Source organism: Pteronotus mesoamericanus, unplaced genomic scaffold (genome assembly GCF_021234165.1).
Source record: "Pteronotus mesoamericanus isolate MK-2021 breed Mesoamerican mustached bat unplaced genomic scaffold, CSHL_Meso_final scaffold_507, whole genome shotgun sequence".
NCBI lineage: Eukaryota > Metazoa > Chordata > Mammalia > Chiroptera > Mormoopidae > Pteronotus > Pteronotus mesoamericanus.
This window is the reverse complement of record NW_026555319.1, coordinates 10492841-10516438: the sequence shown is the minus strand read 5'-3', so window position 1 is coordinate 10516438 and position 23598 is coordinate 10492841. Positions and strand designations below refer to the sequence as shown.

General features: G+C 56.1%; 2 protein-coding genes across 4 annotated transcripts in view; one reads left to right on the top strand and one right to left on the bottom strand.

Moving 5' to 3' along the window:
* Positions 1-497: 497 nt before the first annotated feature.
* On the top strand, positions 498-16719 carry RAB35 (RAB35, member RAS oncogene family). 2 transcript variants are annotated; one of them, XM_054594008.1, is made up of 6 exons: positions 501-696; positions 5973-6023; positions 8862-8985; positions 12901-13025; positions 13115-13239; positions 14422-16719. In XM_054594008.1, exons 1-6 carry the CDS (start codon positions 645-647, stop codon positions 14548-14550), a joined length of 606 nt encoding a protein of 201 aa, XP_054449983.1. In that variant the 5' UTR covers positions 501-644; the 3' UTR covers positions 14551-16719. The 2 variants fall into 2 exon arrangements, with proteins under 2 accessions (XP_054449984.1, XP_054449983.1); XM_054594009.1 differs by lacking the exon at positions 13115-13239 and having other exon boundaries at positions 498-696; positions 14422-14525.
* A 647-nt stretch (positions 16720-17366) lies between these two features.
* BICDL1 (BICD family like cargo adaptor 1) overlaps positions 17367-23598 on the bottom strand; it is a 78554-nt gene continuing 72322 nt past the window's right edge. Inside the window, exons 8-10 of one of the 2 annotated variants that reach the window (XR_008530886.1) lie at positions 21364-21484; positions 20467-20575; positions 18647-18764 (exon numbers count right to left, since the gene is read on the bottom strand). Coding sequence is in view for 1 of the 2 variants with exons in the window: in XM_054594095.1 (XP_054450070.1) it covers positions 18603-18764; positions 21364-21484 (283 nt within the window). In the remaining variant the exon portion in view is untranslated. Of the gene's footprint in view, positions 18765-20466; positions 20576-21363; positions 21485-23598 lie in introns of both variants that reach the window. The other variant, XM_054594095.1, reaches the window with a different exon arrangement.

Here is a 23598-nt window from a genome sequence, read left to right as displayed (position 1 = left end):
GGGCGGGGCGCGGGGGCCGCAGCCAGCAACCCGTGGGCGGGGTCGATGCGGAAAGGCGGAGTGTCCGAGCCTTCGGTCTCGAGGAATCGGGAGGTCTGAGTAAGTCCCGCCCCTACGGTCGCTGCGCTCTGGTCTTTTCCTCTCCACAGCACTTGCAGGGCTTGAAGGTGAAGGAGCAAGTCAGCCCCGGGCTACGGCCCGCTTCACCCGCACTCCCGGCTTCTTTCAGTTAAGGTTCGACAGTAGCTCAGCTCTCCGAGCCCTCAGGGCCGCGGGCAGCGGCTGCAATGCCCACCAAGAAGGGAGCGGGCAAGCCAGCCCGCGCCAGCGTAGCTGCCAGAGCGCAAGCGCGGTCGCGAGCGCGGAGAGGGCGCGGCTCGCCGGGGCTGCGGCTGCGCACAGGCGGTGCCAGGCGCTGCGCCTGCGCAGTGGCGGGGTGGGGCGGGAAGGAGAGAGGCGGCGGCAGCGGCGGCGGCTGCTGAAGAGAAGGAGGAGGAGGAGGGGGAGCGGAGGGAGGTGTTTCTGTCAGTTCCGGCTGTTTGTTCGGGAAGTGGATCCGCCGCTGCCGGAGCAGCCCGGAGGGAGCTGCGGATCGCGAGGCCAGCGCCAACCCCGTCCGTCTGCCCGCGCCTCCCCCGCCCGCCATGGCCCGGGACTACGACCACCTCTTCAAGCTGCTCATCATCGGCGACAGCGGTGAGGGCCGAGGCGGCCGGAGGCGGCGTGGGCCCTGCCGGGCGCGGCCCGCGGGGGCCTCGGGGCGGGCAGACGGGCGGGGAGGTGCCGGCCCGCGCGGGGCGGGCGGGCGGGCGGGGCTGCCTGTCGGCCGCCTGTCCCAGGGGCGCGCCGAGGGGCTCCCGGCCGCGCCAAGGAGAGACTGGGGCGTGGGACCGCGGGGCGGAGGAGCCGGGCTAGCAGGAGTCGGGGCCGGGGCGACTGGTCCACACACCGCGGTTGCCGCTGCCTCACGTGTGACCTTGGTCAAGTCGCGCGATCTCTGGAGTTGGAGGGACCCGGGTTCGAGTCCTGGGACTACCAGCTTCCTCAGTCTGTGACCTTGGGCAAGTTTCGCCTTTCTGAGCCTCAGTTTCCTCATCTGAGAACTGGGGGCTTGTCTCGCTGGGTGGTGTATTTGATGAGACAAACCTGGAAAAGTGCTGAGCACCGACCTGGCGTAGATGCTTTCTATGGACGTGATTAGCGATATTCTTGCAAGCCTCAGTTTCTTCCTCTGCAAAGTGGGGATGTTCCCAGAACCTTCCTCCTGGGATTACTGTGAGGTTTAAAGAAGGTAAGGCAGGTAGAGCACTTCGCACAGGGCCTGGCACGTTTCCTGCCTAATTGCTATGGCTCTGTCTCAGTGGCTCCCTTTCCTCATCTGTAAAATGGAATCAAGGGATTTGCCTCGCTGGGCTGACCGAGTGTTCAGTGAGATACAGCTGACACAGTGATTGGGACAGGGGCTGGCACGTAGTGTGTATTCAGTATTCGTTTGCTCGTTCGTGCTGTGTGCTATGCGAGGCAGGCACTGGAGGAGGGTCCGCCGATATTCCGGATGCGCTCGGACCCCATCCACGCGCCTGGAGAGCTCCTAGCTCAGGGCGCTGCCACCCCTCCGGTGCCCGGTGCAGTGCCTGGCCCCCGGCGGGTGCCCAAGGCGTACTTGTTGAATGAATGAATATGAAATGTCCTTAGAAGTGATAGGCTGGTTTCTGGGAAAGGGTGGAGGGTTTTAGAGGCTCGGAGTGCGGCCGATGTGAGGGTTTATGGAGTGACCCAGCGGTCAGGGGGGCAGGCCGCGGGGGTTTGTGGGAGCATGACTGAGGCCTGGGATTATATGATGTGGTGGGCGCCTGGGGAGCACACAGTATTCATAGACCAGACCAGACCTGAGTTGAACTTGGGCCAGGGGTCATGTGACTGGAGGCAGAGACCAGGTTGGTGGTGGGGCCCATGGGCTGTTAAGGAAAGAGGGGACCACATCGAAGGGGTTGTAAGACCCTGATGTAGGAGTTTTGGGTGACAGTGTCATGGTTGGGTCAGGGAAGTGGATGGGCTTTGGTCTCACTGCGGAGCTGGATTGGGCTGTGGTTGGTGGTCTGGATCAGGTGAAGGATGGCTGAGGTTTCCGTGGTTACTGGTAGAAGGGAGAGGTAAGGGGCAAAATTAGGGGCTAATACAGAGATGCAGAGTAGCTGTGGTTGGGGAAGGAGTTAGAAAGGAGGGGGTTGTGGTTTGAATGAAAGAAAACCGGACTGTCTGTGTAGACTTGCTCTGGGAGATGGCCTCTGGCACTGCTCGGGGTCCCTAGGCTTCTGCCTTCAGTTGACAGGATTTAATTTCAGCCCTGGCCTCGGTTATGAGGGGCAGGTCCCAGCGTGATTTCTCTCCTTTAGGAATTGAAGTCAGTCCACTATGGTCAGGGGTCCTTGTCCCTTTGCAAGACATCTAGGACCCGTGTTGATACCCAAAAATGAAAAGCATAAACTCAGCAAGAAGATGTGGCTTGTTGGCCTTTGTTCTCTGTGAAGCCCAAGGGGTGATTTTGGCCCCCTTCTCACAGCACATTTGCATGGTGTATTGATTTTTCACTCGGAAGTCAGGTGTGGGAGAAGACTCACTGGGTCAAGACTGACATGGTCTGGCTCCTCGTTCAGTCTGATCATGGAGGGCTATGTTGTGAAGAGGAGACTGGCGCTTTGCAGTTTAATTTCTCCTGACAGTGAGCTGACACTCAAAGCTGAGTGCTTCGGAGAATTCAGAGTAAGCTTCGGCAGGTGCTCCGGGAGACGAGCATCATGCTGTTGCTGGACCAGGGCTCCTTGAGGGGGTGCTTCTTTAAGGTTTAGCAAGTGGTTTCACAGACCCTCCCTCTCGCTCCTGCTCTTTGCCTGTGTAGTTTGTCAGGTATGCAGACGAAGGCTCCCCAGAGCTCGCCGACTTGCCCAAACTGACACAGGTCATCAGAGGCAAAGCCAGGAGTTAACTGACTCACGTAGATTCACGTGGGAGCAGTGGGTGTCGGGCCTGGCAAACAGCGGGCCCTCGGTGAATGTTAGTGTCTTTCTCTATAAATCTGGAGTTCTTCTTTCCAGTCTGCCACATTGTACATGCTTCTAGAGTGGCTTCCCTGGGCTTCTGCAGCTCTTCTTTATGCCTGAGGTTCTTCACTTTCTCTTATGTTTTGACATTGGCTGATTTGTAACAGCGTTTCATCTGTCCCGTGGGGCCAGCCATCCTCACTCTTAGACCCCGGAGGCTGGAGTGGCCCCCAGAGGTCTAGTTAAGGCCTTTCACTTTACATGAGTGAACTGAGGCTCGGAGAGGGGAAGTAACTTGTCTGAGGTTATTCAGTGAATTAATTACTGAGCCAGGTTTGAAATGGAGAACATTTTACTTGAAGGTCTAAAGGTCTTCAACAGTCTGGAACTGAAGCGAAGAGGAGTGAGGGAACTGCCGCCCAAGGGGGAGCAGGGCTGGGGGCGGGGACTCCTGTGGAGGCCCTGCCTGTGTGGCCCTAGAGGCAGAATGCGGGGAGGGCGCTGACTGAGGGCGGTGTGTGAGGAAGAACCTAGGTCTCCTGCCTATCAGGAGGCATCGAGTGCTGGCCTCTACTCCTTCCAGGGCGCAGAGGATGGGGCGCACTGGTTGGGTTTCCTACTAGGTATGGGCTTGGGAAGCTGTTGACCTCAGCTGTGGTGAAGGTAGTTTGGGACTCGTCACTTCCTCCCTTAGGCCAGTGCTGTGGGATGAATGGAAGCAGTGTGTTTCCTCAAAGAGGCCTCTCCCAGGGATATTTTGGAGATGGCATTTCTTAGGGTGGGTGTCTGTTCCTTTAAAGGGAAGAGCAGTGCTGGAGGTTGGTGTCAGGCCCAGACTAAGGCTCAGAGGAGCTGTTGATGTGGTGATTGTAGTGGCCTTTCTTCAGCCTCGTGGTTTCCAGAAACTCCGCAGAGGAGCGTGGGGCTGAGTGACGGGGACCCAGAGAGGCCATGCTGGAGGGGGCAGTGCTGCTTCATTGCTTCATGCAGAGAGCGCACCTCCCTTTTGTCTGTTTCAGCCAATTGGGAGTCAGATAAAATATAATTTAAGAAAAGGATTCTGCTGTCCCTAAAAGTTTGAAAACCACCGCTTTGGCTCCTGTCAGTGTTGCAGTCATAGTGGTAGGTAGCAGAGCTGTCAGTGTGATTGGCATCCATTTAGTCATAATTCATTACACAGTATTTTGTTGGCACCTACTAAGTGCTGGGCCTGGCTTCCAGCACACTGAATGTCCAGGGTATGTGAGGCGAGAGCTCCTTCCTAGAGGAACTCACAGCCTCATTGCCCAGACACAGCTTTTAGCTGAGTAAGCGGACCCAGAAGTCTCCAGGAGGAAGCAAAGGAGCCGGGAGGGCCTGTGGGGTGTTGGCGTTGGGCAGAGCGCTGTGAGGGACCCAGCCCAGGACTTGGGCTCTCCTTGGGCTCAGCAGGAAGCCTCGCAGAGGCAGTAATGAGGAAGTGGTTCTGAGTAAGTGCTGCAGGCACCGGTTGAGCAGCAGGTACTATGGGCGCAGCACCCCCAGCCTGCCTTTAGGAAGGTCAGGCCCAGGTTCGCTGCATAGAACAAGTTCTCCTGGGCTTCCCTGGACAATGTACTCACCTGGAGAAGTCTCCAGGTGAGATTAGCAGAGAGGACTGCTCAGAGAGGACTGCTCAGAGAGGACGCCTGGATTAGTCAGGGTTAGAGGAGCACAGCTGGGGGTGGGGGCGTGCCCTCTCTGAGGAGCTGGTGAACGCTGTGGGCTCCACCCCACAAATACGCACGTACACTCAGAATTTGCACTTAGTCTGGGGGTTTCTCAGACCCGAGGGTAAGATCTCTTAAAATCTAGCTTTGATAGCACTGCTGCTAAAAGTCCACCAGGAGTGAGATGCAGGAGCCCCTTTGGGGTCTTTGTGTTCCACTTCCTGAAACAGAAGCAAGAAGACTCTGCAAGCAGTGTTTATTGGAAAGACCATTAGAGCCCACGGAGCAGACGGCGCCGGGTTCAGGTCTCAGCTCACACTTCCTGCCGAGGCCCTAGGCCAGCTGCCTACCTCCTCGGAGCCTCAGTTGCCTCATCTAAATTGATGCTGTTGGAATTATAGGAGCATTAAAGTGCCCACCACACACAGTACTCTAGGCATGCTAATTCTTTCCTACTGTGGTCATTTGACCCAGCTGGCCTTAAGGGTGGCAGGGGGATGGGACAGAAGGACACAGGACAGTTGCACCTGGCAGGCTGAAGCTGCTGTGTGTTGGAGTAAAGGGAAGCCGAGCTTAGGAGGGTTCTGCTTGTTCTGGAAACAAGGGTGCCAGCTGACACTGTGGCGAGTGAAATGCCCCGAGCACATGGGAGCTGTTGGGCTGATAGGTGTGTGGCAGACAACCGCTACTTGCAGATCCAGCTGGCAGTGACATCAGCTGGGGAAAGATGGCTGACCGTTGGTTTGAGTTGTCTGGGCCTCAGTTTCCTCACCTGCAAAATAGCCCTGATGATCTCAAGGGTTCTTTCTAGCTCTGCAGGCCCTCGCCTCACACTGCACACAAAGTGAAGCTCCACTTGATGTGCAGTTTTCTAGGGACCACGTTTTGGACGTACTTTGAGGCCAGTATCACTTGGTTGACCTTCCCCTGCCTCATTTCTGTCCCCTGGCCCCTTCTTCTGGGTTGCTGGGGCTAGCCCTCAGCACCGGACTTGGGCATAAGTCCCTTTCTCATCACCCCTGGGCATTTGGGGGCAGCTTATCTTAGGTGAGGACGGAGGAAAAGGTCAGAGTGAGTGGGGGAGATGTCCTTGGTGTGTGACTGCTTGAGATCAATTACATCGAGGAGGGAGCTGAGCTTCAGCGTTAGGAGCTGGGTGCCATCTCCCTGAGGGAGGGAGGAAGGGCTGGGGTGGAGGGAGAGCGCCTGTTCCTCCTCTTACCTCCTACTTTCTCTCCTGCAGGTGTGGGCAAGAGCAGTTTACTGTTGCGTTTTGCAGACAACACTTTCTCAGGTAAGTGTGCCCCTGGGGTGCTGCTGGGGTGTTTGGGGTTTGAAATCCCTTTCCCTGGTCCCAGAACACACCGGCCCCCGCCTTCTGTCTGACCCCTTGTCGTTCTGATTGCAAGCTGAGGGAAGGAGAAGCAGGGGGAGGCACAAGGTAGAAGCTTCCTTGGTTGGTCTTTATCTGTCTGGTTCAAAAAGATCCTTTATGGGCCCATAGTTTGGCCATCCAGGGTCTTTCTGTGCCGCAACATTTAAAAAAGAAAAAAAAGTTAAAAAAAATTACAAGTTAGTACATGACTGTGTAAAATTTCAAATAGGAAGACTCAATAAAGGGAAAAATGAAAGCTATCCCTTCACCTGCCCCTTCTGGTGCCCTGGTAGCCACTGCTCAGTGAGGTGTCTGCCTTTCTGACTTTTCTTCTCCACTCCACATGTGGTGGGGTCAGCAACTAGCCTTACCCTCTGCGTATCAAGGATCGCCCTTCCCCAGCTACATACAGACCTCTGGTTCTTTTGAGTGGTTCTGAAGTTTCCTGGGCTGTGAACGGATGCTCTCGGTTCATTAGCAGCGCTCTTGGTATGTGCGTGCTGCCTGCTAGCTTCTGGTTGCAGTGGTGCTGCATTTCTTGGGAGACATTGTATGTTTATTGGCGTATAGCAGTGTGTGCATTTAACTTCTTCACAAACTCAGACCTGAGCTTTCAAAGAAAAGTGCCCATCAACGCCGGGTCTTGGTGGTCTTCATTTTTGCTCAGCCAGTCAGCCAAAAGTGCTGTCTCGTTTAAGTTCATATTTCCCTGATCACTGGTGAAGTGGACGGGTTTTGTTTGCTGAATACATCGGGTTCGTTGCAGAGGCTTCGGGCTGGCTTGGCCTCTCTGATCGAAGATAAGGGTGGCTGTCCTGTAGGGGATTCCCTATGATGTAGTTAAGGGGCGAGCTAAAACTAGGAAGTGATTACATGGCTAACGCCCGTCTCGGTGAAGTGGTGTGGGGTGGAAAGAGCTGTCTGTGACCACGAGCCTGACTAAGTCTCAGCTCATCTGTGAGGCAGGACTGATCATCGCCCTTTCCATGAAGGGTGATTGTGAGGGTCATCTATGATATTGCGGGTCACAGTGCCTGGAACGCAGTAACTGTGCAGTCCATGCCCGTGGTTGGTTGTTGCTAGTGCTGTTTGTTCAGGAGTGGCCACTAAAGGGCCAGCTTCTCATGATGCTGAATGATATTCCTCTTCCTCCTCATGTCCCTCTGACTCCCTGTGCTATTGCCTTCCACTCCTGGAGGGCTCCCCTTTGCAGTCTTGCCACTCTTCCCATTCCTCCTCCCAGTGTCTCAGTGGGTCTGGCCTGCAGCATGACAGCAGCCCCTCCCTGGGCCCCATCAGACGGCTGAATTCCTCTCGCCAGTGCCTGGCTCTGCCGGGGCTCCCCCTGCTTAAAGCCTCAACGGCCCTCTCTTAGGTGAGCAGAGTTCATAGCGAGGTCTCTCCACCTCAGCACCACTGACACTCTGGGCCCTGCGGTTCTGTGTTGTGGGGCCGTTCTGTAAAGGATGTGGAACAAAATCCCTGGGCTCCACCCACCAGATACCAGAAACGTTGTGCCTCGCTCCCCTCAGTTGTGACAACCAGAACTGTCTGAAGACACTGCCCAGTGTCCTCTGTTGAAAACACTGGTCTTCGTCATCTATTTTCAGCCCACCTTTCTGGCTTCCTTGGTCCTTCTGTTTGTTCATTCTTTTGCTGTTTCACTGTCTCAGTCACTCATTCCGCCACCAGCTGCTTGTTGAGTGCCTGTAGCACTGTGTGCTGGGCCACACTCCTTGGTGTCATCCAGTGCTTGAACAGGCCCAGGACTGGCTGGTCCCTGAATGTTTTCTCTCTGTGTTTTGCCTCCGCTTTTTTCCTCAGGGTGGGATGTCTTCCCCTACCTGATCTCAACCTTTGACATTTTACCTACTCTTTCAAGCCAGGCCCTGGTGTGACTTCCTCCCCAGAGCCTTCCTTGATCTCCACCCCACCTTGAACTTTGACCTTTCCTTTAGAGTTTTGATACTTCATAGATTCAGTCATGTGTGTGTCCTGTCTGCAGCACTGTGTTATACTGTAAGCTCCAAATGGAGTGAAAACATGTCTTCTTAGCGTTTGGGCCTTCATAAGCCTGGAGATGACTGTTAGGTTGGCCAGAAATTCTCTCCCACTCTGTCTTTCACATAGATGCCTCAGGAGAGCTCATAATGCAGCTTTATAATGTTTATAATGCAGCTCATGCTCTGATTAAAACCTTCAGTGCCTTCCTGTCACACACAGAAGAAAGTCCAAAGCCCCAGATGACACACATGCCTGGAGATAGGCCTTGCACCCTTTACCTGCCTCCGACTCCACGCTTGACCTCACATGACCCCTTCCCCCCTCTGCTACTTTTGCTAGTCTCCTCTGCATGGAGCATTGTTTTTTAAATGTGGGTCACTTAAAATGTTGGAGTAGAACAGGAAAGAAAAAAACAGAGTGCATGATATGTTTCCCTCAGTTCTCAGGCCATAGCTCACAAACAGTCCAGCCACTCTAATTAAAAGAGCCTGTCCCTCCCCCCAGTCACATCTCTAGCTCAAGAGTGACACTCATCACTCTTGAAACTGTCTCCTATTGCTCTTCCATTGTAGCCTGTCTGTGCCCTCGCCTTGTCTGTGGGCTCCGTGGGGCCCCATCGCAGCAGGGACCATGTCTTCCTCAGTCATAATTACATCCCTGGGGTCTTGAACGTGCTGGGCCCAGAGTGAGTGCAGTGTGGTCTGACTGGGGCTCCCATGGGCCTTGCTGACGTGTATGTGTGTGTGCGTGCAGGCAGCTACATCACCACGATCGGCGTGGATTTCAAGATTCGGACCGTGGAGATCAATGGGGAGAAAGTGAAGCTGCAGATCTGGGACACGGCTGGGCAGGAGCGGTTCCGCACCATCACCTCCACGTGAGTCAGGCCGCCTGCCCCCATTCTGACCCCTCACCGCTGACATTTGGGCACAGTGGAGTGACTGGTCTGGGTCATGGTAGAAATGTCACTGGGGTGGGCCCCTGAGGCTGTCGGGAGGTAAGCACCTTGCTGGCCAGCCTCCTCTTCCTAAAGATGTGAGAGGAAGAGGGGTGAAGCGTGGTTGCTGCCCTGGGTGGGCAGCGGCTGAGCACGCTGGCTCTGGGGGCTGGCAGGACAGTAAGGGACAGTCAGCTTACCCTCTGGCCTTTGGTTCTTTTGTCTTTTAAATGGGATAACGATGATACTGGCTTTGCCTGGTGTTCACTTAGTCAATGACAATTATCTCATTGGGGTGTCAGTTGTGACAGCCAGGGTCAGCCGTGCAGCCTCCCGTTACCCACCTGGACTTCTTGGAGCTGGCTTCTCTCTGGTGGGGGGCCTGGGAGGGGAGCTGTTGAGAGGCCACTGCTTGGCCTCCCCAGAGCTGGTTACTGGGAACCTGCTCCCCCAGCGGGCTGCCCTCCTGTGCTGGCGCAGCGTCTTTATGCCTCTTAGCTGCACACAGTAGGAGAGCCCAGCGGGAGCTCCAGACAGCTGAGTCCTGTGGATGGGCTCTTGGTTCTTGAGCTGTTAATGGAACAGGTTCTAGGAAAGAGCAGGGCTTTGCAGGTTGATGGTTCAGAATTTACATTTCTGTTCTGTGTGGCCTTGGGCAAGCTGCCTAAAGGACCTATGCCTCAGTTTCCCAGAGGGTTTATCTTTAGGCTTTGCTTTAATGCTGAGTCCTCTGTGCCAGGTACTCTGTGCTTGGGCTTCACGAGGGTCTTGCATTGAGGCCTCTGCAGGCAGTACTGTTACGGTCCTCATTTTACAGGTGAGGGACTTCCAAGAGGGGTCCTGCTTCCAGCAGGTGGCAGAGCCTGAGCTGCACCCGGGGGTGTGTGCACTAGAGTAGGAGCTGTGTAGCAGTTGCTTCTTCGATAGGCCTCTCCTTTGTCTACCCCCAGTGGTCCTTGTGTGAGTGGGGCTCTTGGGAAGGTGGGTGGGGAGGTTCTCTGGCCAGAGATCCCTTTTCTCCCTTCAGTGTGGAAATGGGTCGGACTCCAGGCTGGGATCCAGGCTTCAGGATCTTCTGAGGGTGGGAAGTGTGAGGGGAGAAGAGCCCCCGCAGTGGTGGCCGGGAGCGAGGGGAACTCGAGGTGCTGGCTGGGTGGCTCTGGTCAGGGGGCTGGATCCTGAGCAGTTTCCTGTGGGTTTCTGTCACTCTGTAGTGAGCACTTGTGTACTGTGGTCCGAGACTCCCTGTAACCCAGGGGTCCTGCTGGTGGCTGCCATGGGCAGCTTCCTGCAGTTACTTGTGTCTCAGGAACTGCTGGCGAGGCCCTAAGGAAGGCAACTGGGGTCAGAGGCTCCCGTGGGCAGGATGGATGTCTTTGGGTGGCCTGTGTGTCCAGGCCCGAAAAAGACCAAGACCTCGTGTCAGACCAAGGCACTGACCCCAGATGTCTTTACTCTGGGCTGGAACTGTCGCTGAGGATGTTACCTACTTCATTTCATTTCATCCTGATAAAAAGAGTCCTGTGATTGTTTCCGACGTAGGGACAAGAGTGAGGCCCAGAGAAGGTGAAGGGATTTAGGCTGGTTGGTTAATCAGGAGTTGAACTGAAGTCTGATGTCAAAGCTCTAGCCTTTAACCAGTACACAGCCCTGCTCTCTGCTGACCTCTTGTCCCAGGGACTGGGGCTGAGGCAGATGGCAGATGTTCCAGTCAGGGAATTCAGGGCAGCTGAGCTTATTGGGCCTGTGGCCGCAAGAAGTGCTTCAGCCAGGGCCGTGGGCCCCGGGGTGCCCGGCCCTTGTAGCAGGGGGGCCGCAGCCGCTCCTGGGGGCCAGCTCCTTTCAGGGCGGGGGAGGGACGAACGGCTCCTTCCGTCGCTGGGGAGACTGGAGCTTCTCAGCTGCCTGAGGGCAGTACGTTGGTGCGCTGTGGGCACCAGGTCAGCCCCTGTTGGCCGTCCTGTCTGCCTGGGGAGGCCAAGGGTAGCTCTGTCTCGGGGTCCCCGACTCTGCCCCTCCTGATGCAGAAGGCTCTGCAGTCCCTGCAGAGGGGCCCCAGAAAGACTTGACACCCTGTGACGGTAGCTGGTGAAGAAGGGGGAGACTTGGAAGAGGTCAGGAGTTTGTTTTTCAGGGATTCGGGTGGTCATGGTACAATAGTGCGGCCTTTTCTGATTCAGGGCATTAAAAGAGAAACTAAAATTGCGTCCTGTTAGTCTGCCAAGAAAGAGCCCTATTGTCACCCTCTCACAGTTTCTTGTCTCTTGGTAGCTGGGTTTTGCCTCCCAAGAGGCGTGGCCCGGGTGCGGGTTTGGGAAGGAGCGAGCAGTGAGGTGCGGGGCAGTGAGACGAGAGGGAGAGGTGATGGGGAAGGGAAGCCCCTTTGCTGCCTGGCCCAGGAGTCTGATCCAGGCACCCTGGCTTTGGTGGTGTGACTTGAGGCAGGCCGCTCGGCCTCACGTCCTCACTGGTAAAATGGCAACCCTCTGCTTGTCATGCCAGGTTGTTGCAAAGATTAATCAGGTAGTGGATATACAGCGCTGGGTGCAGTGCCTGGCACAGCTAAGTTGTGGCGAGTGGAAGTGATTACTGATGGCGGGGGTAACAGGAAGTCCAGAGGCGTGGGTGCCCTCCTTGCCAGAACTCTGAGCCTCTCTCTGAGTCTCTCTGGCTCTGATGAAGGCCCTTGCGTGGGCCCCAGAGATGGTGGCATTTCCCAGGGAGCAATGGGGCTTTGAGCTAAGGCTGGAGCTGTAGGTATTTCTTGGCATCTTCCAACAGTCTTTAGCAAAGGAGAGTTTGGAAACATGTTGCATGGCTCACTCTTTGCTGGCAGGGGACAATTGTCTCTTCCCCTGGTTCTTGGCTTGCACTTGTACCTGCTCAGGTGGGTGTCCACCAAGCTGAACAACTGTTAAGAACCTGGCGCTTTCAGCAGCAGCTGCCAGAGGGCTGGGGCAGGGCTGGCACTGAAGGCCCATTGCCTAGACAGCTTGACAGTCAGGAGTTGGCAGAACTCTGGGCAGTGGTTCTTACCTTGCAGAGTGGGAGTCTCTGCAGCTCTGGGCGGTTACTCAGGGTCAGGTGGGGATGTCACCTGGCTGCTGGGTCTGGAAAAGCTCTCCAGGGAAATGTGAGGTCCTTTCCTCCTCTTCCTCCCCAGGTTGATGTCCTCCATCTGTCCAGCTGAACTGTGTGAATGAACTGGGGGCATAGTGTCTGGGGGGGAATGTGTACATCCTCCTGCTTCTGGCCCTTCTAGCTGACCGCAGGCCACGGGGTCTGCACACTTGGATGGCGGCATATGTGGGACACCTGCGTGCCCACACTGTTTCCATGCTCACCCCGCCAGCAGCATGGATGAGTGGCAGGATGGGAGGTGCCCAGCTGTCCCCAGGGGAGAGTGTGTAGACCTAGGCAAGGTTTCACAGTTGTGCGTTGTCTTGGAATGGCATTTTATTAAGATTTGAGGAGAGAAAATTTTTTGACTGTTAAAACAAGGAAAGTGATAGTATGATGTCAAATGCAAAACTTGCCTGAGTTTTAAAAAATAAAACAAGAACTTCAAAGAGGTTTCAAGCTAGTGGCAGACTCTGAACCACCGGCTTGTCGGCCATGGGGCCGAGCACTCCCTACACACTGGTGCCCGGGGACAGCGTGAGATTCGGTGCTGATGAGTGCCCCCCCTGCTGGCGGAGGCTCGGATTGAGAAGTCCAAGAGATGTCAGGCACGGGGGAGACTCTGGGTGTCTTGCTGGGAAATGTTTGGCCCCTCCCAGTTCCTGGCCGCTCTCTGGACACGGGCAGGCAGGTCTTGTGTGGGTCAAAGCTCTGATGCAGACCCTGGCCCTACAGGTATTATCGGGGAACCCACGGGGTCATCGTGGTTTATGACGTCACCAGTGCCGAGTCCTTTGTCAATGTCAAACGGTGGCTTCATGAAATTAACCAGAACTGTGATGACGTATGCCGAATATTAGGTGAGATTGGGCTTCGGGGGTGGGGACAGTGGGATGGAGGGTGCCGGGGGTGCTCCTGCAGGGCCCGCTGACTTTGCTTTGCCTTGAAGTGGGGAACAAGAATGATGACCCTGAGCGGAAGGTGGTGGAGACAGAAGATGCCTACAAATTCGCCGGGCAGATGGGGATCCAGTTGTTCGAGACCAGTGCCAAGGAGAATGTCAACGTGGAAGAGGTGAGGCCTGGGCCGGAGCAGGGGTGGAGCAGGGCTGGGCCCAGCCCTGCTCCACCACCATGGCCTCCTCTCGCCGCTGCTAGCCTGCCTTGGACACCTGGCGGTTGACAGATGTCATAGTAACTGCCAGGCCCTTTAAAGTTGTTAGCTCGTAACTCAACTGTCCTTGGAGATCAGTTATTCCCACATTTCAAATAGGAAACTGAAGAATGTTACCCAGATTGTTAGAGGCCAAGTCAAACTTAGGCCTCTCCCTCACCACAGCTGCGTAGTTTCCACTCAGCGGTCTGGCTTTCCCTGGGGCCTTGGCCTCCAGAACTCAGGTGGCACCTGCTGTGGAGGCACCTCCCCTGCAGACCAGCTGAGCCTCTGGCCCCGGGGCAGTTGCCCGTCACCTCTGCGGGGCCACTGGGAAGCAGTCAGGAGTCTGTGGGAGAAAAGCCGGGTCTTTTGCCGCAAGCCCAGGCTGGCTGCGCTCGTGGCCCTGGGCGAGTCCTGCCCTCGGTGTGTGGAGCCCACAGGCCAGGGAAGCTGGATCCTCTCTGCGTGCTGGACGCCGGGCGCCTCAGTCAGGCTAGGATTGCAATGTGGGTCTTTCCACTTGGAAACCTGTGGGGGTCCCGCATTACCTTGGGCAGCGACTTAGAATCCTTGTTTTCTTCGCTCAACTTGGGTGGGGTGAGAGCCTCTGCTCCTTGGGTTGTGAGGAAAGTCAGTGAAACAAACTTTGCCAAGTGCTCGATGATAGCTTTCCTGGTGGAGCCGAGGATAGGTATGTGGGTTGGTAGGTGGATTCTGGCATGGCAAGGATGTCTTGGAGTCTGGGGAAGGTTGTAGGCGGGATGTGCAGTGAGGTGCCATGGAGTGGGCAGGCTCTGGGCCCCTCTAGCCTGTCACCAGAGCAGGGGAACCTTTATCTGTCTCGTCTGAAGATTCCAGCTGAAGGAAAGGGGTGGGAACGTACATAAAAGACAGCCTGGAAAATCCTGAGATTGACCATTATATTTCACCACCTCCTTCTAGAAAGGAGGTGAGGGCATACGTAGCAAAAAATACACACGCAGAAATAGAAAGCTAGGCCCTGGGGGCAGGCGGCAGCCATGCTGGCCAGCAGAGGTGGTGCAGCGGCGGCGGGGCCTGCCCACTAGGCCTGAGGTCGCCCTGCCTCCTTCGCCCTCACAGATGTTCAACTGCATCACAGAGCTGGTCCTCCGAGCAAAGAAAGACAACTTAGCGAAACAGCAGCAGCAACAACAGAACGACGTGGTAAAGCTCACGAGGAATAGTAAACGAAAGAAACGCTGCTGCTAATGCCTCACCCAGCCCACTGCAGAGACTGCACTGCGGCCACTCCCTGGCCCGAGGCCCGCGGGGCTCCTCGGGGGACAGTCTCAGTTTCGTGCCGTTATTTAAAGAATTCTCTCCACGTTTTTGTATCTGGAGGCGCCATATGCACTTCCTTCCCTTCCTCTCAAGTACCAAGAAGGTGTTGGACAACCTGCCCTTCCCTTCTGGTGCCCCTGCCCCCACCCCGGCCAAGGCGCCTGGGCCCAGCGAGGACGCTGCCAGTGAGCGGACTGATTAACCATTTTGTACATAATGTATATTGCTTTAACCAGCCGTTTCACCCTCGTCCTGTTCTGGCTTTGCCTCCCTAATGCCAGCCTGCTGCAACAGACCCTCTCTCCCCGTCCCACCTTATCGCCAGCAGCTTCCTGAGGACACAGGATTACGTTCTACCCGCATCTTTTGCCAACCTGGGCTGGCGGAGTGGGCTCCACGTCACCCGTTCTCTCCTGCAGGCCGTCGTCGACTTCTGTCTCTGGCACGGAGGGTCTCGCCCATCTCCAGGGTCTAGACTGTGTTTCCAGCCCAGCTCCCTGCCCTTCCCATTCTCTACCCCTAACCATTCTGGCAGCTGGGGAGGCCTGGCCTTGAGGCAGGCTTGGGTTCCCTGTAGAGGTCCTGTCCTCAGCTGGTCCAGCCGTTAGGTTCCGCAGGAGTCACTCCTGCCCTTTGGCCAACAGATTTCTTGTCCTGCCTTCTAGATGCCTCTAAGCTACAAACCCAGGGAAGCTGTGGCTTCTATTTATACCATCCTGTTTCAGTTCCAACAGAAAGACTGTGTTCATGCAGGGATGGGGCTTAGGAGCATTATTTTAACGGCTAAAGAAAATGAAGCCAAATCAAATGAATTAAGTTCCTCACACTGCTTTTCTCTTCCTGAGGTTTGATTGGCACAGCAGCAAAAGCTGTGGCCTCCCTTTTGGGTCCAGTGTTTTTAGAAAAAGTGAATGGTTTCCTGTCATTGTGGGGCCGGGCTCTTGGCAGAGCAGCTCTGCCTTCCGGGACGTTTCTTGGTGGGAAAGGAGAAGGAGCCTCTCACCCTTGTCTGTGTCGGCCCAGGGCCTCCACTTAGTCCTGAGTCTTCGATGTGGGGAGTGGGCGCCGCCAGGGGTCGGTGGTGGGGGGGTGTGCCGCCTCTGAGCGGACGGTGGGCAGCTTCAGATCGCTGGCTGTCGTTTCAGTCTGGAGGCAGCATGAGGGTTCCTCAGCAGGTGGCAAGGGATGGCGGGAGGGGCCGGAGGCCAGCCGCTTTGACCTGCCCTGGTCCCTCGGAGGAAAAACCAGGGTTACCTGCAATTGATTACTGTCCCCTTCCCTCCTCTTTGGGACACTTCATTCACCTTTCCCCTAAAAGGATCATGTAACCTGGGAACAATTTATTTCAACACCATACTGTTTTACTAGATTTCCTTTCCTAGGCAATTTCCAGGCGAAGCCCTGACTGGACAATCACATCACAGATCATACTGCAGATTTGCCTCGTGAACGCTGTTGAGGGGTTTTTAATCAAAACTGGGGGTTTCCTTTTGTCCTGTTTCTCCACTTCCCCAAACTGCCAAAACAGGGGGGTTCCATGTGACAGGCCTTCACTCTGGAGCCGCAGGATGAGGTGGGGGGAGTTCTGTGGGCCCGGGAAGGTGGTGCTATGGAGGGAAGGTGGCTGCAGGGCCAACCGGCAGGCAGCCTCGTCCGGTTGCGGGGCCAGGAGCAAAAGCATGGTCTCCATCCTCAGGCTGCCCTGGCTAATCATCGGTCCTGGGGTGGGCAGCACACTCCGCTCTGAGCATTAAGGTTACGCCAGTGAGGCAGTGCTTGCAAACTCAAGCAATAAGAGGAGGAGGTCCTGGGAGTTTCCAGTCCAGGCTAGAAACCCTCTGGGCTTCTGGCAACTGGATGTCCAGACCCAGGAGTGGGGCGATTTTGGTGACGACAGTGTGCCTGTCCCGCTGAGTGTTAGTACGCATGAATGGGGGGGTGGGGGAGGGGGGCTCACAGGGCTGGACCGATGTCCTGGTGGACCTGATGCGAAATCCTGTCGAACAACAAAACTTTTAATGGTTTGCTAGGATTATTTCTGTATTGAAAGTTTCTAATTATGCTTTTTTAAAAAAGTACTAAAAATAAAGGTTCAAGCTGCCAAATTTTCTTCCAGGGTCTCTGTTTCCTCTCCAGCTGTGCTCTGGGTGGGCTTGGCTTCTTCCACCCATTACGTCCAGCTCCTTTGTTTTGGTCTAGGCACAGGGACACTTTGAGGAGCCAAGTTCATTTTTTCCATGGCAGGTGGGTCCAGGTTGAGCGTCTCCTCTGGTTTGACGCGCTGGCTGGGAGCACGTGTAGTGAGATGCCAGGGGAAGTGCCCCGTTTATTCTCTGCATGCCCGGAAGGATGCAGTGGAAGCTTTGCCCGCAGCCATTTCTGGCTTGAAGTGTCTGCCAGGCTGGAGGGCCTGTCCGTGGCTGGGCAACTGCAGCTCTCACTGGCAGGGAGCCCAGGCCAGGGTGGGCATGGAGGCGGTGCCTTCGGCCACCGCTCCCAAAACAGCTGTCAGGGGATGCCTCCGCCCTCCAGGGGAGGTGCCCCTTCCTGGCTGAACCCACTGGTTGGGTCCCTGTGTATGAGGTGACTTCCCAGGTGTGTGGGGGACTCACTACTTCTGCGTCTTCATGCAAGCCAATGGTGGTTCTGAAAGGTAAGCTGCGTTCTGACCAAACCGCCCCTCCAGGCACCCAATGACTGAGGCGGGAAGCTCTGTAGAAATTCAATTTATTCTTAGACTATTTTCAAAAGAAGCAGTGGTGCGCTGTTTTTCTAAAAATATGCCTTTATAGATTTGTATATATAATATGTATATTATAAAATCCATACATGTATTTACATGATTGCTACATACAAAAGTACAGCACTGTGGTATGTACATATCTATAGGTACATTCTTTCCGCTCATCCCTGCTGTGCTTTTCCCAGGTGAGGGAGGGAGACGATCCTTTGCGAAGCAGCCTGTGGGCTGCTCGGCCTGGGAGCCTTGAGTGAGGCCTCAGCAGAGGAGGAGCAGTGGCTGCCGAAGGAGCAGGAGCAGCAGGTGGCAGGGGTCGTCCTTCTGCAGGCCGAGGGGGCAGTATCTGGAGGCGTCCACCCCGTGGTGACGGCGCTGCCCTTGAGGCAGAGTGGATGACTGCAGGCCCCTCTGGGGCCATTCTGGGGCCTGGCCTTGCCTGGCTGACCCGAGAAGTGGATTATGTGAGGGGAGCGGGGCGCTTCCCAGTCCCGGCCCCACAAAGGGGAAAGGACGGGACGGCTGAAGCCCGCCCAGGGCCTGGCGGAAGACTGGCCGGCCCGCCCGCTGAGGGGAGGCCTGCACCGGCGGAGGCCGGGGAAGGAGGGCAGTGGTGCCGGGGGCAGGCCCTCTTCCGTCTGGGCTCAGACGGCCTCAGCCAAGCCCGTGACAGAGCCGACCGTGGCTGAGAGCAAGAGAAGAGCCCCCTGGCCATCAGGCTCCACAGGCTGGGTCTCCTGCCCACCAAGTGCTCCTGGCAGAGGTGCATGCACATGGGTGAGGGGCTGCCTCCCCTTCCTCCCTGGGCCAGGGGATGGGGAGGGCTGGGGGCTCGGGCCAGCGGCAGCAGCAAGGGCGCCCTGAGGCATGCGGAGAGGGCCTGTTTCTCCTGTCCCCCACATGCCACAAGAGGAGGGCAGCAGGGCCAGGGGCGGGGCCCGGGAGCCACCGAGGGACGGGCGGGGCTGGTGCTCTGGAGGCAGCCTGAGCCCTGCTCCACAACAGCGGATCCTCGGGAGGCCCGGGCTGGGCTTGGCTGGGCAGGGCACAGGGCTCCTGCCTGTCCCTCTATCAAGGACAGCCTTCAGAGGCCAAGCAGGGCCCTCTCAGACGACTCGGCCCCTGTGCGGGCCAGCAGTGCGGCCCCCGAGCCTGGTCGGGGGGAGGCCCGTGCATGCAAACACCCGCCCCGCTTTCAGTTGCCTCCAGTCCACCCATCCTCGCTGGCCTGACTCCTCCCAGTTTAGATTTTCCTGAAGAATGAGAAGAGCCGTTTGCCTTCAGTGGTGCCGGGCTCGTCCCCGTGGCCCGTGCCATGGGCCCTGGAGGGGGCAGCCGCAGGCCGGCTCCGTTCCTTCAGGTGCGTGTCCATCAGCTGCCGGTCAATGACCCTGTGCATGTCATCCTGCAGAGAGCACAACAGAGGGGGCTGAGCAGCGCAGTGTCCTGACACTGGTCAGGGAGGTGACAAATGTCTGAAGGACGGAAGGACAGGAGATGAGGATGAGGGGTGAGATGAGTGAGTGGCTGCAGCCAGGGCTGTCCCAACCAAGAAAGAAGCAAGTGCAGATGCCGGGACACGGAAGCCACGTGACACCTCACACCTCAGGACTTGGGCTCGCCTCTTGTCAACAGTGTTACCCCTCAGCTGACCCCACGGACGGCTGTCCCTCTAGGCCCAGACAGGCTGCAGCTAGTGCCTCGTCTGTCTCTCCACTCTGCCTGCCCGCGCCGCACCAGCCCTCAGCCTCGCGAATTACCACCGGCCTGAGCTGCTGACCCCCAAGCACCGTGGGCAGCGACATGTGAGAAGAACAACCACACACACTCACCCCCTGCTTGTGAGGCTCCCACCTGTGGCAGAGACCTGGGCATCACCTCAGGGCTTGTCTTGCTTCAACTTAGGCCCGTTTCCTTAGCCTCCCCATTAGGGTGGCACCTTTCCCTTCCAATTTGTTAAAGTTGCCTAGAAAATGCCCCCCTCATCGACTCCACAGAGGAACTTCTGGACAGAGCAGCTGCACTCTGTTCTAGTTGCTAGATTTTGATTCTGTGCAAGGCTCCGTTTGACAAAGACATCCTGCCACTCATGCTGTGTGAAGACTGCCTGTTTAGGAATATAAATCAGCAAGCCCCGTCTAGTGCACATCAGCAGGGAACATACCAAGCATCTGCCTGACTCCACCCTTGAACTCTGCGGGCTCTGGGAGGTCCTGGTGAAAAGACTGCACCCCGGGCTACACCCTGCAGTGGGCCAGCTGCTCCTGAGGGCAGGAAGTGGGGTGGGCTGGCCCGTCTCCCTCAGCAGCTTGCCCATCACCTCCTACTCTCCCATCCAAGCTCTCACCAGTGGGTGTCAAGTGAATGTCTGCAGGTTTCAGTGTGAAACAGACTTTCTTGGCCACATCACCAGGTAGCAGCAGGTATGAACGTCTTGTTTCCTCCTCTGCTCGTGTCCTGCTCTCCTGCCTTCCTCTCTTCCGATCCCCCCATCTTTCTCCACACTCACTGTCCTTCCTTCAGCCCTACTCACAGAAAGAGGGCACATCCTCGCTACCTGTAGCGGCCCAGTGATTCTCAATTCCTCAACAAAGTGCCCTGTACTTAGGATGCACTTAATACAATCTATGTTGTTAAATGCAACATTGGGAATTTTAGACCATCCTTCGGAAAGAAACTCAGAGCTGCCAGTGTTTATTCTGGCACATGGCAAACTGCATTTTTTGATACTTCAGAATTTGTCAAGGCGATCCTATGGCACATACCACTTTAGAACACCATACACACACATCCATGAGCTGGTCCTAATTCCATGCCTGCTGTCACGTCTGTGGCCAAAGCAACCCATTTATGAGGAGGTGATACCAAGAACCAGGAGTCAACCGGTCAGAAGGGGCCAGCCTGACGGTACTGGGCCGTGTGCCGCCGTGCTCACCGGGCGTGACGGTGATGGGAGGAGGGAGGCCAGGACTTGATGGCGGGGAACACCGCACAGAGATGACGCCACGATCCAGCACAAAGAACACAGTGGGCCACAAGAGAGATGGCGGGGACGGGACCTGGATGGCAGCAGGGCGGGTATGGGTGGGATGAGGGCTCAATCTCACCTCAAAGGCAGGAGGCGTGTACAACTAAAGCTGTTGATACAGGAACTGAGAAAGGCCATTAGATCAGAAACCAAAGGAGCCAGATAGTAAAAAGCCCTGAGGAAGCAAACTGTAGCCAGGAGAGAAGAGAAAAGAACAGGACGGTAAGCAGGAACGGCAGGCCTGGAAGCCAGGGACCAGCTCTGGGGGCTGGCTGTTGGGGGAGGGTCAGAGGAGCGTCGCCCATAACCTGCCCTCCACAGCGGGGCTTGCCTGGTAGAGCCGGAGGTGGCTTTTCATCTGCCTGCTTAGGGTTTCTTGGGGAGCAACGTGAACGATTACACCCATATCCTGAAACTGTACTACCCTAACCTCATTAACAAAAGGCAAGTACAGCCATGGTCCAGTCAAGGGCCCCGTTAGACCCGAAATGGGGTAGGCTGCCTGGACGCTGAAAACACAGGTCCTGGAGGGACACTGACTCACGTCCCCCCGGCCTGCCCCAGGCCAGTGTTCTCCAGAAAAGGAAGCTGGCCTTCAAGAAGGAAGGGCAGCAGCTGCCAGCACCTGGACGGTTGCTGAACTACATCCCCCTGTGAATGTTCATTCAGTCTTACAGGACTTCCTGGGTCCTCCAAGTTAACAGCTGTCTCTTTCTAGCGATTTTAAATAAAGCTGCGATGATCAGCTGAAGGAGGCCCCTGTCCCAAACAGCACAACCTGGGGTTCACTGCACTGAGAGTACCTTCAGGCATCCTTCCCCCAGAACTGGAGGAGCAGGAGCCCTGAATTTCAGCAGGTGAAGACGGGGGTTACTGTTCACCCATGCACATCGGACCCTCCGGTAAAACCAACTCCTTATTCCACTCCGCCTGTGCCCGCAGACTCTCCCTGGAGCCTCGTCTTCCCTTCCCTTACCTGCCAAGCCTCAAGCTGCTGTGAGAGGTTCAGCTTCTGCTGGATGGCGTCCAGCAGCTGGCTGTTCAGAGACATCATGTCCATCTTGCACTTGGCGAGTTCCAGCTCCACAGCGTTTTTCCTGAAAACAGACAAGCAAGGGAGAGCATGGGCGTTTTGTGCCAGAAGCAGCTGGTTCTTATCTGGGGCACCAGGTAAGTCCACAAGGCGAGGAAAGAGGCTCTGACCCTAACTCACGACCAACAGTGATGGTAAACTATGAAGTTACTTGCAGAAGGCTGGAAAGTTTCCAACATGTTTTCAGACATTTTCTCAATTTTCCCAGCCAACCTAAAAGTGAAGGGGGTATGTGGCATCCCCATCTCACAGATGAAGTGGTTAAGAAGATGACACTTCAATCAGGACCGCAACCCAGAGGAGATCAGAGGACCCCCGCACAGCACTAGGGAGCTGCTGATCCTTCCCCCGAAAGGATAATCCATGTGGAAGGTGGGGAACTTGTCCCCCTTGTCCCCTCCTTTTCACTAGCAATACCCCCTTAAGGGGTCCAAAGAGGTACCCGCGTACGCAAAGGTGGCCACAAAGCAGAGGTCGTCACAGCTTAGCTAACCATTGTAGCCAACAATTAGGGGACTGGTAGTTAAGTTACAAGGTATTTGGGCCTGGCGGAAGAAAGCACACAAAACAGTAAGTTCTGATATACTTGCTCTGTTGAAGAAAAACGGCCTGTGTGTATTTGAAGGTCATAGAAAAAGATGTGTACTCGATTACCTCCAGATGATGATCATTAATGGGTAACAGCTCCCACCCACTTAAGCATTTTGTACTTTCACATTTTGAAATGTTTCACACATTATTTGGGAAAACTTCCTAACACGGCCACATCATAGTTCAATGCAAAAGAATATTAATTTTTGGTTGGGGGGCGGGTGCGGGAATGGGAATAGGAATAAAAAGTGCAGGAAACTGCGCAGCCTCTGCAGAGGGGGCGCTGGTTGTCTCACTGCCAAAATGAGCGTTATTTAGTCCTTGTCCTCGTCAACTGTTGTTTTTTGCATTCGACACGACAGAAACTAGCGAAAGTGTCCTCGTTGCACAGGGCCAAAGACCAATGTGGACGCCCAAGGGCAGCTAGAGGACCCACGTGCAGAGGCCGCCCAGCTACAGCCTGAGAGTAAAGAACGCCAACAAGCATCACGCTTAGCGCTGCCCAAAGCGGGGGCAGCTGGGGTAAAGCCACTTCAGGCCACCACCGTGACCAGCACGTCCTCACTAGCTTCCCGGCCACTGAGCAATTAGCCACCTCCCCTGACACTCCGCCACTCCAGAACGGCGCCCCGCCAGGCCCTCCTGGAGAAGCCGCTCTGGAAAGCCCAGCCCGCAATGCTGGATCGCCGGGCGGGACCGGGACCGGCACCGCACTGCGGCTGCAGGGACTCCACTGACCCTGTCCAATGAGCGCGGCGGCAGAAAGCCGCAGGCCGCCACGTCACGCCCGCTGCCATTGGCCAGTGGCAGACAGCGGAAATCCTCGCAAGGAGCCGGTTGCCAGGGACGCCCAGCCTGCCGGAGCGAACCCCGGGCGCCCCGCCCTCTGCAGCCACCCGAGCTCCCGGCAGGTGGCGCCAGGAGCAACCCGGAGATCCCGGAATGTGCTGACTAATGCTGCTGGGGCGGAGGGCAGCAGCGGCTCCTGGCGGAGGGGGTCTTTTTCCAGAAAGCGCCCGAAGCAGGATCTGCCGCGCCCTCCCCCACAGTCCAGCCTCGGCCGCCTGCACGGGAACATTTGCTCACCAGGGAATCCTGGTGAGTGTCATTAATGAGAAACGCCAGTGTAAAGCTGCAGAAACCTCTAATCAATGTATTAAACCGCAGTTTTAAAAAGGAGTATTTCAAGAGGCTAGAAGAATTCCTTATGAAATGAAAACACGAGTAACCGACTCCTTTTTGGTTTCATAAGGCAGATTGCTAGCCCCAGGTTTTTGTGGCAGTGAGGGCCTTTCACCTGCAAGGAGGTAAGAACTGTTCCTTACCTTTTCTGAAACTCACCTATTGCATAGGTAAGGAATACCCCAAGATTCCAGCAGCCCGGTAGGGAGCGGGAAGTTGTTTTTCCTGGGAGTTGTGACCCCGGACTACACATTAGAATCACAGGGTGCACCAGGGGGATGCTGGGAGGAAGCAGACCTAAACCCAGAGATTCAGACGAAACCTGCCGGAGAGGGCCCTGGCCCC